We start from the raw sequence: 17,385 nt of genomic DNA on the forward strand, positions 1-17,385 counted from the left end.
CTCTGGCTGAAAAATGACTGTGCCTCTTCCTGAGTTGTTTTTCAGCTGAATCAGTTCCCTGACCCAGCTCACTGCTGCAATGACACAGGAGCGCAGAGGTGGGTGTTATTTAAGCTAGTTTAAATATACAGTTGTAGAAGATTGAAACCTCAGTTTTTTAGAGCCAATTCCTGCATGACATGGAGAGCTTAGAGAACCTGTGTATGGCTTTAAGCAAAAAGTTGTCCAAGTGCAGCCAAGCTACCAGAGATTATTTATATGCTTAAGCATGCGCTTAAATGTTTTATGAATTGGGAACACTGTTGAAACAAAAAGATAGCTGTAAAAACATTTGTTGCTTTGTGATCCCAAACTCTTCCACTTATGTGGAAAAAAAATGAGATTTTTACGTAGGACTGTTTCTCTTGAAATAGGACATACTTTCCTATCACAAACGAAGTCAGCAACGCCTCCCTCCCGGCTTGTATCTGGGTTACCTTAAACTCTGCAGTTCTGTGGATCAAATCAAAGTGCTTGTGTTGCAGAAGTTGCCTAATGTCCTGTGTCATGTTAAAATCCGAGACAACAGCAATGTCTCCAAGTAAGTGAACATATACATAATTACACATACATATGTAGAGAAAGAACATTTGATTTAAGTCTGAAACAACTGATCCAATTTAAATGCTAAGGCAATTTTCCCATTGCAAAATTGTAGGCGCCAGCAAAGTCTGGCTCAGGTGTGTACCATCACAGAGATCACCGCTGACCTAAACAGGAGCACCTGTTTGTTTCCAGCAATCTGAAGGCCTATCCAGAACACAAATCTATGAGCCCATCGGTTTCTAAAGATAGTATTCTGTGGTCACTCAAATTCTGCACAGTGGTAATGATCTTCCCTATATCTGTTAGGAAGATCACAGCCTGCAGCCCTGATTCAGCCTCCAGTGAATTCAATGTCACCCTTTCTATTGATTTTCACTGACCATGGGGTGTTGGTGATTTTTTCTGTGTATTCTCTTGTGTAATATTTGGGTTTTCCCTCTAATCCACAGCAAACATACAGCAATTGAAAACGCATATTCAGACTAATGCTATCAGCCATTGGACTGCTGCGCTCTGGGAAAGCCATTTTCCCCTTTGTTCATGACTTCCCTTACCTGTTGGGCAAGTGCACTTATTTGTACTGCCTAGTCCTTGCCTAGTGGGCAACACATTTTACTGGCTTTTTTCTGGAGCTTTTAAATCCCATATCATTTCAGCAACCAGCTGATAATTTTGCATGAGGAAAAAGGAACTGGATATCTATACGGATAACAAGGATATCCAGAATGTAACAGTTAATACTAACAAAAATTTTTGGAAGGAATATAAAGCGTAGTGCTTCAGAGTTTATAACAATCTCTGACTCTTGAAGTTTAAGGTCAGATCTTTATTTAGGAGCAAATTGTACCACATCTATTACTTGTCTTGTAGTGGGGTTTCCTGTACTTTTTTTTTTCTCGAATGTTTGGCACTGGCTGCTTTTTCAGACTGAATACTGGGCAGGGTGAATTAAGGATTTGATCCAGAAAGATGATTCCCATGTTTATCAGGTCTAAAATGGATATATGTTGAGCAAACCATGAAGTTCTTTGACTCCAGTGAGTACAAGAGAGTCTCTCACAGAAATTAAACTTCCTGCTAATTGCCACTGTTGTCATTTCCAATGCATGCTTTTTAAAAGATTGTGGTAGATAGGGAATGAAGTATGTGAAAAAGAAAACCTGGAGTGAGAAGCCTTAGTGAAATATTTCAAAGGCAGTTGGACTTTCAGAGGTTTGCAAGGAATGTTCAGCCTGACGTACATGTGCTAGAAAAATTAAACTTTTCAAAGTTAGATTTTTAACCACAAACAATCAAGATTGCACAAGTTTAGAATGTTTTGTTATATGAGGATTAAACTATCAACAGATCCCAAATGCACATACACTGAATTCCTGCTTGTGCACTGAACTTTTGTTATATTTCTAATTTTAACTTGACTCAACATACAGAGATGAGTGGGAATGGATCCAAACACTTTCTGGCTCCGAATCTGTGGAAAGTATGGATCATACTTCAGACTGCCCTACTCAATTGTTCTTGTATGAGCTCCAGATGGCAGTGAAAGCTCTCCTTAAACAGATCAATCTACCTCTGCATCAGGTATTTTCCTTTGTGGTATTTATCACCTTTTTAAAAACTGATTCTTAAGAACACAACTAAAAGCTACAAACTGTGTAACTTGCAAGTAGGGATTAAATGTTACGGTTGCAAGAAAAGAAAAGCAGAGAAGATTTGTATTCTATTATTCTAAGTGTGTAGGGGAGGAACATGTTCAATAAAACAGTTATTTTCCTGGATATTTGAACATATAAGGATTAAGAGACAAATTTTCAACTAGCTCCTATTTTTGCATCTGTTAGCATATTTGTGCAACTTCAGGCAGGTGCAACTAAGAACTTTTGCACAAAACTAGTAGTTGTGAGCACCTTTACCCAGCTGGCAAAGAAAAATAGGTATTTTTCCAGGCAAGCAGGGCAACTGACTGTTCCTTTGGAGGTAATAGTGAGGGTGTATGAAAGGCCTGCTGAAGATACAGCGTTTTGCTATTCTTTTACACACAGATAAACATAGCACTTCTAAAACACACAGTTCCAGACCTCCAGATTGCTGTGGGTGAGGAGAGGTATCTGGCTTCTGGCTTTACATTAAGTACAAGAAATGCATATGTGAATAAATAAAGTCAGGGAGGATAATCTATGATGTGAAAGATCCATGAAAAAATAAGCTAAGGAGTTTGTTTCTTGTTTACATGAATTCTGTTTTATTTTGGTCTACAAGGGTAAAGAGGGCTTAAAGTAGAAGTAAATCTTCTTTATATTCATTTCAAGGTCTGTTTGTGCAGCTAGAAAGATGTGGTCTTAAAATAAATTAATCTGGTTCTACATTTCTTGATTTGAAAGGTTTAGGCTTTGCTTTTAAAAAGGAATCCATCAGTGCTGCACCTTCTAGCCTGGGAAGAGCCAAGTAAGACTCAAGTAAATCCAAAATTAAGACAGATGGTGTGCTGCCTTGTGGTCAGTCCCTCTAATTCAATAGGGCTCTGTACAGGTCTCTGTGCTAGTGTATTTTGAAGGTTACAGCTTTTGTGCGTTTCTTTTTTTTGAGCTAAGGACTAAAATATTTAAATCAATGTGCAATATGTTCCTAAGGCTGCAGTTCAGCCAAGCATTTACGCTCATCTATTGTGCATGAGAGATAGACATAAACATGACCTTGCAGTTAAACACAGTTGTAAATGTTTTGATGACTCAGGACCAAAGTTCTGTGTTAATGAATTGAATTTTTAATTCAACAGATTAATTTATGTATTTTTATTGGTTTTGTGGTAAACGTAATCACGGACAGTGACACTGGTGCATACCCAGGGTAAAATGCAGTGCTGCACACAGCAGCCCTACAGCAGCCTCAGGCCAAGTTCTGTGTGTGCCATTTTCTCTTGCTGCAGCACTTGTTAAACCTTTTCAGTGCTGTGTTGAGGGAGAGCTGCATATTTCTCTTAACCAACCCTAAATTGAATCTTAAAGGTTTTTAATTGAATCCATTTTCATGTTTTCACATAATTATGCAATCATAATCTTGAAAAGCACATGGCATGTGATCATTTTCTGCCTAATAAGAAACATAAATGTTGTTTTCAGGGGGGTTGTGCCTGTGTGTGTTGTTTTAATGTGGAACATTGCAGCTTTAAATCTTTATTTTATGTAGTGACATGAACCCACATTTAGCCCCCCCCCCCAAATATTTATGTTTTATAAAAATTCCGAGCTTGATGTTGTGCAAATTTTCTTTAATGTTTTATATCATTTGGGGTGTTGTTTATATAAGTGCCATGTTGTAATTCTCTCCTATTTCTTCCCCTGCGCGTGTCCCTCTACAGGCTAAGCACTTCCGTCTGTATACACAGGAGGTGTTGGAACTGGGTCACAATGTCTCCTTTCTTCTCCTGCTCCCCGCCTCAGACGACGTCTGCACTGCCCCAGGACAGAATAATCCTTACACCCCACACTCAGGATTTCTTAACCTCCCTCTTCAGATGTTTGAACTCGGTATAGTAGCTTGCTTCACCTAGAAATATTAACCCAGTCTCCTTATAATAAAATCACAAAGTTGTATCTGTTTTCCCCCTTGTCCCAGTGGAGAGTCAATAAATCACATGATGGCTTTGGCAACAACACTACCTATAACTGTGTACAAGTTATAGAGAGAGCAGAGCAGTTAAAGCATATACTGTAGCAATCGTTATTGAAATGCAAAGCATAGAGCAAAGCCCACAGTTATCCAGTCTGTGTCTGTAAGCTTATTTGGAAGATGATGTTCTTTAAAAAACAGAACCAAAAAATTACACATAACATAGCAACGTTGGAGTGTGAAAGGACACGCAAAAAACCCTCTCTCTAAATTGTAACAAGAATAATCATCAGTTTTGTGGAGGAGAATTTTTGCAGTTCCTGATTGCAGACAGTCCTACTCGTGGTCTGACTCCCCCACAATTTTGTGAAAGGTCTGAGTGCAGTTTCCCGCAAGAGTCATCTTTTTCCTTCTGATTCCTGGAAAAATGCAGGAGACTCAGTCCTATTGCTGTCGTGCAGGAAAAGCCTGTTGTGAAAAATGCCAAAGCACTGGACTTGAATCTATTTCTTTGGGGAGCACATCCTGTGCGGCAGCAGATTCAGCCCTCTTGTTCCACTGCGTTGCTGACTGGGTAAGAATTCCCCAAAACAGAGTTTTCCAGCTGTCTCACAGAAGGCATAAGATGTTTTAGCTTCAAGATTCTCTGTTTCTCATTTCTTCTTTGGTCCACAGAGAAAAGAAAGGTTCCAGATAAAAGCAGCTCATAAAGACTTAAGAGTTCTTTTGAGAAAGAATATTATAAGTACGGGGACTGCTGAGCCTTACACATTAGTCTCCTCTGTTTCCTTCTGGCCTCTAGAACTGGATATCTTTCTTTCCTCTGCCTTGGAGAAAAGAAAGATATGGGCCAAAGCTGATGGAGTCACTACACAAGGAACCACTACAGAATAGGTCTCTAGTGGCAGCTGTCCCCTCAGTGATATCTCTGTCAGGTGTTTATGTGACACCATTACCAGCACGATCCTATTTCCTATATATCATTGCTAAGTGCTGAGTCACTAATGTAGGAGAACAACGCTTAGATGTTAATGGAGGGTCTTACCAAGACTATGTTTCTGCAGTCACAATGGATCTGTAACCTACCATCACCCAGCAACACAAATTTCATTTGGATCAGGCAGGAATATATGACTGTGTTTATGCCACATCAGCCAGAGCACACAAAGTGGTGCCTGTGACAACTTTGGGTTTTGATGCTGGTTGTGGGAGGACAGATGACAGCTGAGCTGCTATAAAATTATGAGTGGTACAGACAGACAATACATGAGCTGGTGTAGTCTGCCAAGGAAAAGTTACCCCTTCAAAAGAAAACTAACGTAATTGAACTAGAAGAGTTTGTTCAGTGCTTTGGGTCATATGGCCATGGCTGTAGTGCCCTAAAGCCAGACTTACTATGTTCTTGACACACAACCCTGAAGTCTACTGTTAGACTCTGTATTGAGCGTATCACTTCTCCCCATGAGAGGTGACTGCTGCATTCACTGTGCAAATTAATGCATGAAGCATATTCATCTCTGGTAAAACGAATCTCTGCACTAGAGGTTTTGCAGACTGTTTAACTCTCATTATGCAGTACACAGGCCGGGGGCAGGAGTCATTCTCACTTCTGGAACATAGTTTGCATCAGGTTGATAAAGCGATAGACTGAATGGGATGATGTGGTGCAGATAAACATGCAACAGAGTAATCTCTCAAATGGCGTTCTGGGTGCAGACGTCTGTTTAGTAGTGTTGCTGCCGTGGGAAAGCAGTTCATGGTGAAAACAGTATGGAAAGCTGAATTTTACTTTAGAGGGGTTTTTTTAAGTATGCAATCATCTGGCCAAAGGCAGATGACATTTCTATATGACTTATTTATATATGTATCCCTGATGTTCTATAAAGTGAATGTGATTCACATCTCAAATATTAGAAGCTTCCATTCCCCATTAGCTGGTGGCTACCAACTATATAATTGCATAACCACAAAAGACTATGTTGAAGTAACATTTGTTAAAGTAACATTAAAGGGTCTGACTTAAAACCACAAAGGCTAGAAACTTCAGCACTGAAGCTGAAACCGCGGCTGTAATTCACTCAAGAGTCCACCACATATGGCATATATACTGTAAGACCACACACTATTCAGACTAGATCCCTGCAATATCTAGGCATCACAGAGAAACCAGAAGGTAGAATTCTTTCTTTCACTTTTTTTTTTCTGGGGTTTCTATGTTCAGATTAGACCTTTATTGTTATGCTAATGATGTTTCTGTGATTGGATTTCTTAGTTTGAGAATTTCTTCTCAATTATTCTTATGTTTTTTGCAAGGGGTAAGTAGACATGTGACACTGTTTCTATTTCTTTTTTAGTATTTATGATAAGAAGAATATATGCAATTTACACTTGAAACACCCTGAAAAATACCATGCCACAATCCAGCAGTAAAAAGCCAACTGGCATTTGCTGCTATAACAAGATGCTGCTATAACAAATGCTTCCATTTATTGAAGCACCAATGCATGGGGAAGCATTTCTGAAAACTTGTTCTCCCTCAAATGAAATGCTTTTACTGCTGAGTCATTTAGATTTAAGTTACTGATTTAAGCTAGCCTAGCCCAAGAGAAAGTTATCATTGTTCAAAATAATTCTTTCTGAAACACTCCATTAAAAAAAAATAAAATATTAGTTCCATTTTTCAGTCATGTCACTGCTTTCTTGAAAATTAAATGATGAGCTACAAAAGCCTCAGAAACAGCCTTTGTCATTAAAGCTATCAAGGGCAGAATAGCCTCTGGAGTTGCATACTAAGGACCCAATTATCCCCTCACTTAGATATAAATTAGAAATTACTCTTTTTGAATCGGTGAAGCTACAGAATAAATCCAGTGTGTAAATGAGAGGAGAATTAGAGCCAGTATTATTTGTTTCTAGCTTAAAGTAACCCATCCAGAGTTAGTAATTACATTTAATAAAATTTGTGTTCTGAAAGCTAAGGACTTCATATTTCATAACCAGAATATAACAGTGTTTCCTTTGCACTTGGTCTTTTCACAGTTCATTTTTGCTGTTACAAGGAAAAATTTATAAGCCTGTATTGCCGCCTTTCTGCTGTCATAGAGCTGGATTCCCTGAAAACCCAGCAATCCCTAAGGGAAGCAATTTCAGACAGTGAAGTCGCTGCAGCCAAACAAAGACACCAGCAAGTTATAGACTACATACAGGTAATAGTCTGTTTCTGACTATTCCAAGGAGATTTTAAGGTGGATTTCTTAAAAATTGCATGGGGCTGTAATTTGAAATCTAAATGGAGAATTATTCGCAGACATCATAAAAAGAGCAGTTGTATCAAAAGTGCAGTTCTGTTTTTATGAAATTCAAACCCAGAACATGATTTCCTTAGTTGTTGCTTTTATACAAGGATTTTTACGGGTAAAATCAAATGACAGCTATACTAGACTGTTATAAAGAAATGTGTCGGTCTGCTTGTAAAACTCACTCCCATCTAACCTGAGGTAAGCTAGTACCATGCTTGGGCATTCATTTGTGTAATAGTTTTTCTCTGTCTCTGTGAATTGAGGATATTTTTCACCATAGTTGGTGAAATTAAAGTTGGCAATTAAAAAAATTAAAATGAAAATTCAGACTAGGTTGTGGAGACTATATTCATCAACAATATCACAGTGAAGAAAGTAGCTCTGCATTTAAGATGGCAAGCTAGCCCCAAAAGCATCTGTAGGTCTGTTCAGCACCATGAAGTGATACTGCTTCAGTCTCCCAATGCAGAAGGATCACAAATGTTATCATACTTGTCTATCATCATCTTGCTTATTCTCTGTCTCTCACACTGATTTTCCTGTACTGTTCCCAGATCAGGACTTTACCTACTCAACTCCGGGATCTTCAAGCTACACCCCATTGTGCAGCGTAGCAAGGCCTGTCCTTTTGCAATCCATTTTGGCAATTGGTTATTTATAGATAAAACTCATGACCTTTGCAGAGTGCATCTATGGACATGGTTGATATGTCTTTCTACAAGTGAGGTTCAGATCAGTTTACAGCTCTATATTCTTAATATTCAAGCAACCTTCTATTGGAATAGGGGCCAAGACAACCATTTTTCCCATTGATAATAAGATTAGCCCTCCATAATTATGAACAAGATGATAATATTTCTGTTCCTCTTTGCTCTCAATTCTGATCCCCTTTGCCTTGTCCACTTCGGAGATTTCAGCAACATGCAGGGGGACAGAGAGGAATGTTCCATTGTACTTTCACCACTCAGTCCTCTCCTTCCGTCTCATATTCCCATTCTCACATTCAGAAAATCTAGCTTTTTCCCAGCATGCAGGAGAATTTGGAAAAATTTTATCTTTCACATCAAAAATAAGTATATGTATATTAATACGCATGCACTGTATAGACAGTTCTGTGTTCTGCTTCTCCAAAGTGTTTGAGTCACATATATATGCTGGGAAAATATGGGAGAACATTTTAATCTTCAGTGTTTTGTGCTGAATTATTGTGACAGTGTATTAGCCTTGTCAGGTTTCCTCTCAAATGAAAACCAGCTGTATTCCACCTATTGGCAAAAATATCTCAGCCCACCACATACCGCAATCTTCAGTGGTGACCACAAAACCGCAAGAGCATTTGTGTGATCCTAGATCTAAGACAGTGTTGAAGTCACTACACAAACCAAACATTGTAAAGAGCAAGGGAGTCTATATAAATGCAGTTCTGAAAAGGAGTCAGAGGGCAACTGAAAAGTAAAAATTCAAAAAAAAGAAACAACCAGCAGATAAGGTACTTGGAGTCTTTACCAGAATGTTACACAGCAAGAAAAGAAATCTACAGACACTGAAACTAAAACTGAAGTTAAGCTGTAATTTATATAGTGTAATGCTTCAATCATCCCTAAATTGTAAAAGAACCACAGTTCATTAAAATGACTGGTCCTTTATCCCAGGAGACACTGCAGAATGGCATCAGGGAGAAAACCAACAGGATTTGCATTTTATTAAACTGCATGCAGTATGGTTTTTGTTTGGGGTTGAGGGAGGATCACAGAAAGGAAATATAAAATCTCCCAAATCAAATAGGTGAGACGTTTGCTAACTGGCATTCTCTTCATGGAGCTACACTGAAGTCTTGAAATAGTGTAGGATTATGAATTAATCTTTGAACCATTTGCTATTCTTATCAGTGTATATTCTTAGCTCAAATTAACTCAGTGGCAAGGCTTGCACTGACATCATTGGAGTCGGGATTTCACCTTTACATAAAAATGGCTATACTAGGTCAAAGCAAAGATCCATCTATCCGGCTATCCTGTCTCCAACATGGCTCATCAAGAACTACCCTACCTAATCTGGCATCTACAGTATCGTTTGGCAATAAATTTCACACTTTGAATGCGCATTTTGTGAAGAAGTATCTCCAGCTACGAGTATGTGCTGGAGAACTCATCTTAGAATACATCAGTCTGCAGTTTCCTTTTCACCGATCCCTCTGTTACTTCCCTATTATAATACTCACTGCACAAAGTACCACTCACTTTTGTCTATCCATTTACTGACCCAGGGCTCTCATTCTGCAGAATGCAGCTTGTGTAACTGCAAAGCAGTTTCCCTTAAACCCTGCAATATTAATATGAAGGCTCACTTGTTTAAATGCAGAATCTTCTGTAGGCAGAGAAGTACAAGGGAAGTTCTAGAAAGAATACTGCAGCAGAAGGATATTATACTCACAGCTACTGTCATTTGCTGGTTGCAGCAACATTTGCTCAGTCATCAAAGATCTTGAATTGCTTGAAGATGTTAAAAGTGTTCAATTATCAAAAGACTCTCAAGACCCACATTAAACAGCATCTTTCCTCTCTACATAGATACTTAAAGCTATATCCTGCTATTGATTTAGGCACTTGTCTCTTATTGCCATCAACAGGCATGTGTTAGAACTGTCTTAGTATAGATTTATACTATTAAAATGCATGCAGACCAAAATGATGATAAGGGAGAAACCTGCAGTTTGGCTCATAGCTGTGCTTCAACCTTCCATGTACATATATTCTTCCACACGTATGTATATACACACATGTGTATGGGGCCAGATTCTTCTCAGTGATGCCCAGCAACAGGACAAGAGGCAACAAGCACAAACTGAAACACAGGAAGTTCCATCTAAATATGAGGAAAAACCTCCTTACTTTGAGGGTGACAGAGCACTGGAACAGGCTGCCCAGAGAGGTTGTGGATTTTCCTTCCCTGGAGATACTCAAAAACCACCTGAACATGACCCTGTACAACATGCTCTGGGTGAACCTGCTTTGGCAGGGGGTTGGACTAGATGATCTCCAGAGGTCCCTTCCAACCCCAACCAGTCTGTGATTCTGCGATTCTGTGATATTCTTCTTCTGTTAAAAAACAGGTTTGATCTGAGCACTCTGCTTCTGAACATAATCCTGGGTTTGCTGGGATGCTCAAGAAGTCTTGCTTTCATTCCAGTACGGAATGAAACCAACTTTCAAGTGTGCTACAAAGTTGACCAAATTTTTTATGCCATCAAAAGACAATTTTCATTTTCTTTCCATGTCAAGAGTTTAGGCCTGGATTCACCCCTCCTGACTACAGGTTCTTAACTGAGGTACATAATTTGAGAGTCTGGTGGTCCCAAACAGCCTCTGCAGTGGTGGAAGAGAACAAGCACCTAACCAAAGTCAATTCAGACCACCTAAATCTGAAGTGTCCTGTCAAGGAATCCTGCTTCTCTCTGTTGGCAGTGACTACACACCTACTTGGGCACTTGAAGAAGGTACACACTTAGGTAAAATTAATACACAGACTTAACTTTTTCACTGTTCTTTTCTCTACAGCAAATTGATGAGATCTGGAGGGAAATGAGATGGATCACAGAAGCACTGCAGTATGCAAGATACAAGCAGCCAGCAGCAGGCTTACCCATACAGAAGCTTTTGGATCTTTCAGAAGAACACTCTCAAAAGAAAATCAGTTCAACCTCTTCACATCTAGACTGTCTTCCTTCACCTCCTCCTTCACCTGAGGCTAGAATCCAGAGGAGAAAAGCTGTGAGTGGTAAGAGAATTTTTCTTTGTTCATCAAGCTAAATCTTTGAACTCACTTTTAATTATAACAGTGCTTGTATGTCTTTTTATAAAAGGAGTAAATTTTTTCTCATGCCTGCCAAGGTACTTTAGCAATCATTTTACCAATCATTTGCCACTCAATATCCTGAGATCCTTCTACAATCTACAATCATCTTTTGTTTTCAGCTACTCAGAATAATCGTTTATCATCAGCCAACTCTGTCACCTCGCTGTTCCAGATCATTTAATGAACAGGTTAGAAGAGACAAGTGCTATCACTGACTTGTCCACGATGTCCACAATTAGTAAAATCCATCCTTAGTGAAAGCTGGCTACTTCGTCCATTGTCTGCACCAACAATCTGCTATTAATATATGGAGGGAGCTTTCTCTTTATCTCAATTACAGCTCATTGCTTCAGAACCTGTGGTAAAGAACCTTGTCAAAAGCTCTTCAGAAATCTAAGGATGCCTGTGCATTATTTGTATACATGTTCAGAGTTTTATTAGTCTGGTGAGACACGAGTTACTAAGCAGAATCTATTGACCCCTTCTCATCATTCCTGTATCTGTCTATTCTTCACCATAGTTTCTAATAATTTTTCTGGAATCTAAGTTAGATTTTTCCATAGTCTCCATTTGTCACCTTCTGTCTCCCTGCTATTACAGCCATTTTCTTTCCATCCTTTGACTGTTCCTCTGCTTTGGAGAAATTCTTCCTTATGCTCCTCTTGCTTTGTTTTGATAGAGCAAGTTTTATTGCCAATAGTTCAGTTTGATTTAACAGTCATTTTCACATAGCTCACTGTTCTCAGTGTTTTAGACAAGCACTTTAAAACACAGAATTACACAAATCAGTACCCACCTCATTGACCATTATTGCTTCTCTGAACGGCTGGAAAATTAAACTGATGAAAGAAATGGATCACAGCAAATAAAGATGAAGCAAATTAAACAGTAACACCTAATTTGCTAATAGAATAAGGACTTTGGAGAAAAATGTAAAGCATCATTCTGCTGCGCTGTCTTTAAGCAACGAGTAAATGAAACAGTAGAAATGAAAGCAACAGATGCTGTGTTAAACAACTGCCATGACCATTTTGGTAATAATAATTTGGTTTTTTCAAATTGGCAGTTTTATACAGTTAAGAAAAGTTAATAAATTTACTCCAATTAGATTAGGTTAAAAGAAAAGAAATCCAAAGATGATAGTGCTTTGATTTGCTCCGTTACACAGTGATGTTCTTTCTCAGCATCTCCCCCTGAGCTAATTTTTTCCCTGTACTACAGAGCATGAATGCAGAATAATCCTTAGCTCTGGCACCATGTAACCTAGAGCATTATCTTGTCCTGCATGGGCTTGATTCATTATTGCTGTGCTACATGGTAATTTACACTAGGTCAAAGTGAATAGTCAGCACTGTATGAAACCTACAGTTTTTTCCTTTGATCTAATATAAACTATCCAGGGCAGTAGAACATCAATCCATTCTACCACATGTGCCACTATTTATTATGTTATGGATCCTTCTGTAGCCAAAAGACAGCAGTGATTGCAGTGCCAGTGTGAGTTTTGGTCAACAAAGTCACATTTGAATTAAGTGTATCTGTTCTGGATTTGAACATACATAATGACCTGATGGAGAGAAGGGCAGGTTTTGTTCATCTACCTCCATGTCTTGCCTTGACCCTCTTATGCACGCATACAGTTGTACCTTACTCACAGAGGTGTAAATCTGGAGTAACTCAACTGACATCTTTAATAAAAACAGAACCTGGATTAGAGTTTCTCTCTCTCCCAAATCTCCATCTCTATGAAATTTGGTGAAAACAAGATAAAAGAAAACAGATCTTTTCAGAACTTAGTCCCAATTCAAATTCTTCCCTGTACTTAATATAATGAATGAATCCTTTTTGGTTTTCCTGCTTCTACCACCACCTCTCTAACACATCGGTAAATCCTCCCTGACCACTGTCTTTGCTGTCACCTAGGCCCATGGACAATTCCAAGGAGGAAACACACAAACATTTTCAGAATTTAAGATCTGATTCTTAAATTAGGAAAAAAATACATAAATGACAGTTAAGCAATTTCTCTCCTGTGCTTGTCTTCTTAATGTTAATCAGTTCTCTTTGCAGATTCCCAGCCCTGCTCAGATGAAGAAGGCTGCTCTGAAGTATTCCTGCCAACTGACAGTGACTATGACTCCAGTGATGCGTTAAGTCCCAGAGAATTAGACCTGATTTATTCCTCCTCACATGACATATCCCAGCAGGCAGGCAGTGGCCTGGGTGGCAGTGCACCTGATGTTCTCCAAGTCCATGACATGAAGCCTTGCCTAACATTGAAAGAAGGCCTGACAGAGTGTAGTGCCTTTGATACTAATGCTGAATATTGCACAGAGTATATGAACAATCTAACAATGTCAGGGCTTACATCGAAAAGCATAGACAAGTCCTCTAGCTCCAAGCAGCCATTGAGCTTTTTAGGGAAAAAAAAGCTAGGGAAACATCAACATTACAACTATTTCAGCCGGCATCATCGTTGGCTGCGTGTGCACAGCGAGACACAGTCTGGCTCTCTGTCTGAAGGCGTGTATACTCAGCATCTCATGAGATCTTCAGATTTGTCTCAAGAACCTACCTCCAGTGAGCAGTTAAAGACTCCCATTGATGGGTCTCGGAGCACTTTGTTACCTCATGCATCCAGCCTTCCAGAAGATGGGAAAGGCAAGTATGAGGATTCAAGGCAGAATGTCCATAGGATACATGTGGAGCCTTATAAAACAACGTTTCTGGGTGAAGAGGCCAAGTCCTGGGCAATGAGCACACAGTCTGTAGAACACAAGGATGTGCACAATGCTATGCAACAGATAATGGGTCCAGATGACCAGTTGAGTTCTGCTGTCTCCGAAGTCTTCAGCAGCACACTTTAACCCCAGACTTCTGCATTGCTTCCCATTGCTCCACAATGAGATGATGAGCATTACGTGTATAGGGCCATACTTTCAAAACCACTTGTAAAAATCCAGCTCCTGAAATGGCAACTCATGCCACTCAAAAGAATCCTAATCTTTTGACATCATCACTAGATTTCTGGTCTTACAGTACCTGTCATGATGCAAGCATTGTTATTGGCACCTGCAGCTTTGCAGGTAGAGTCATAACAGTCACCACATAACAGAACAATCTGTGGCTGCAAATCCAGTGATCAGGTTTTGCAGTTCTCTTGATTTCCATGTATCTCTGAGCATGCAAAATTTTAAGCATGAGTGGTTCTGCCTGCAAGTTAGCAGAAACTGTAACATCCTTGGTGTCGTCATGTTAGGACTGTGTCCTAAACTTCTATTAACCTTCTATTCCACCATTTCCTATAAATTTTTCTACTTCTCGGCCTTCTTGAATGGATTTAGGTTGCATATAACTAAAGTGCTAACTGATCTAGTAACGCAGTTAACCCAGAGTTTCTAGCCACTTAACAGAGAAATGAAAATTTTTTCAATATCTAGAAAATGCAGTCAACACCATCTCTGAATGCTGTCAGAGCCTGACATAATTAGCACAATGTTTGTTTTTCAGAAGCCTAGATTTCAAATTATATAAGTAGCAAGTTATTTTAAAAGCTTAGGAGGTGAACCTTTGAGGTCAAAAGCAGGCAGAATGAGGCCAAGTTCTGAAGGAATAATATGCAGGGTCTAAGTGAGATTGAAGCAAAGCTTGGTCTTTTCTTCTGCCCACCAGACAAGAGCGCAGTTCTTTATGTTGGAGGCACTCTCATACACCCATTGGAAAGAAATGCCCCTACTTTTGTTCCTGAATATTCACTGTAAACTTCAGGGGTATTTGATCACCATGTCTGAAATTGGGATATTCTGGCAATTCAGATTAGGGAAATTTGGAGTGTAGTTTGAATATAAGATTTTATTATTTGGGACACCAATAAATATTAATATCATAAGGACCGTGGGAGATGGTGTTTTAGCATGCCATATTTGTCTAAAGGCAGATCACAGCGAGTCATTATTTCGTCCTTTGCAACCAGAATATGACTTATAGTACTACAGAAGATGATCTCAAAACCGAAATCTGTATTAATGAGAACCATAACATTTGAATCACTAAGAAATGAACTAATGTGGAGAGAAACCCCAGCTGTTGCACAAGCAATATTTTTTCTTAAACAGTTCTTGAAGTTTAATTTTATGGGCCACATTCCTGCTGGTTAAATTCCCTCACTCCACGTTTGCGCAGCCTTCTACCTTTCAATTTTTCAGCCTCCAGGTGGATACGTTCTAAGGCCTCCAATAAAGAGATTTGAGTTAAATAGTTGAGTTTACAAGTCCTTGAGGTAAAGGCAAGGATTTGGGCCCATGATCTGTGGTCCTTATTAAAATAGCACTTCCATAACCCCAGTGCTATTAAAATCCTTGTGAACTCAATCCATAAATTCAAAAATAAATGTTATTCACTATTTTATGCTTGGTCGGTATGTGGAAGCCAAGAAGAGTCTTTGCAGTGATATAAGGGCAAAAAATTTCTATAAGGGATTTACATTTGTAAATTCTCTTTTGGGGAGAGGGAAGTTAACTTATTGCACCAAAAATATTCATTCATTACCCGATCCAAAGCTCAGTGAGGATGGAAAGACTTCCATTCACTTCCACAGGCTTTGAATGAGACCCATACTGAAAATTCCTGTGGGTGAGAAGATGCAGGGGGGGAGCACAAGTGTCAGTGCCAATTTGCAGCTAGAAGGACATACATTGTGTGTTTTATGCCACATGGAACTGCACGGGGAAAACCTGACTCACACACCACAGAACCAAACAGTGATGTTTTGCTGTCACTGAAGGCAGTAACAGCTTGTTACATTAGATTATGTTCATTAGCAGAAGGCTTTTCACCAGGGAGAGCCAGAAGAATGTAATGCTCGTATTCAGAAATCAAAATAATTTACATTGTTTTCTAGCATACAGCACCTAGCCCAGGCTCCCCTAATCTGTTTAGCCTCTAAGTAAAACTGCCATAAAACTGTCTATTAAAGAATAAAAATAACAATATGCTGAGGCCATATGTTTTTGCAGGAAGTGACGAGATAAAACAAGATGTTCCTAAATGAAACCCACCTTGGTTTGCTTTGGCTCTTCAGGAACAGTGAGGGCAAGAAGTAGCAAAATCTACAGCAGCAGAACAGGTACACACTGCTGGTTAGATAAGGATGTAAAAATCTCTGCTATCTACTCCTGCCACTGGACTTTTCCAGAAGTAGTCATGTATCTAATAAAGAGCTGGATTCTTTACTGGTAGAAAGGGCTTGACTTCATCATAATCTTCTGTGCTAAGATGGAATTTGACTCTGAAGGTGCAAATGCCAGCCCCAATCTACCCCATCTCGATTTTAACCTTGTTATATGGAAGTCGTGTCTACATGATGGCCAATGGGGCATGCTTCCTTGATCCTGTTACCTCTTGACTGAGGTTCTTTCTCATACTTTAATAGTCAAAGTAGTAATTGATAGTTCTGACTTTAAATACTTCTAGTTATAAAGCACTGAATTATCTTTTGGTAGAAATATGTGTCTGTTGTTCAAAATTGCTGCCCCTAGCAATTCAGTGGGTGCCTGAGTAAAGCATCTCCTTAAAAGAATTGTAATGAACACCCAGAGATAAATAAACAGGAGAAAGCGGTGTCTTTCAAATACTGTCATAATACTAATCATAATACTTCTGTGGTTCTCTTAGGAAGATCACTCACACATTTCACAAGCAACTAAGCAATTCAGAAGAATCCTGCAAAACACAGCACTGTTATCCCCACTCCATAAAGGCGCGAGTGCCTCTTCGAGTAGAGCTTAGAGTAAAGGCTCACAGTCAGGAGTCAAATTAAAATTAGGAACTCAGACCTTTGCTTTAATTACTAGGGATCCTTTCTCTGGGTTGAGCTAGAGTGCCCCTCCAAGGCTTCTTGCACAGAAATGGGAAACGCTGTGGCTCAGAGCCCACAGCCTACTAGAATTTCATTAGCCAGCAGACAGCTCATTCAAAGGAGTCTGTACCCACTTTCTGTCAGCTGAAGCTCTGCTCTAAAATGGGTACTTCGGCTTTG

The 17,385-nt window shown here is 39.3% G+C and overlaps 1 protein-coding gene across 2 annotated transcripts in view; it reads left to right on the plus strand.

Moving 5' to 3' along the window:
- ANKFN1 (ankyrin repeat and fibronectin type III domain containing 1) overlaps positions 1–14,215 on the plus strand; it is a 63,424-nt gene extending 49,209 nt beyond the window's left edge. Inside the window, exons 12-17 of one of the 2 annotated variants that reach the window (XM_068413480.1) lie at positions 414–580; positions 2,016–2,166; positions 3,944–4,112; positions 7,234–7,400; positions 11,051–11,270; positions 13,419–14,215. In XM_068413480.1, the coding sequence (XP_068269581.1) occupies positions 414–580; positions 2,016–2,166; positions 3,944–4,112; positions 7,234–7,400; positions 11,051–11,270; positions 13,419–14,215 (1,671 nt within the window). Of the gene's footprint in view, positions 1–413; positions 581–2,015; positions 2,167–3,943; positions 4,136–7,233; positions 7,401–11,050; positions 11,271–13,418 lie in introns of those variants that run through there. The other variant, XM_068413481.1, reaches the window with a different exon arrangement.
- Positions 14,216–17,385: the final 3,170 nt, after the last annotated feature.

Source organism: Nyctibius grandis, chromosome 15 (genome assembly GCF_013368605.1).
Source record: "Nyctibius grandis isolate bNycGra1 chromosome 15, bNycGra1.pri, whole genome shotgun sequence".
Classification (NCBI taxonomy): domain Eukaryota; kingdom Metazoa; phylum Chordata; class Aves; order Nyctibiiformes; family Nyctibiidae; genus Nyctibius; species Nyctibius grandis.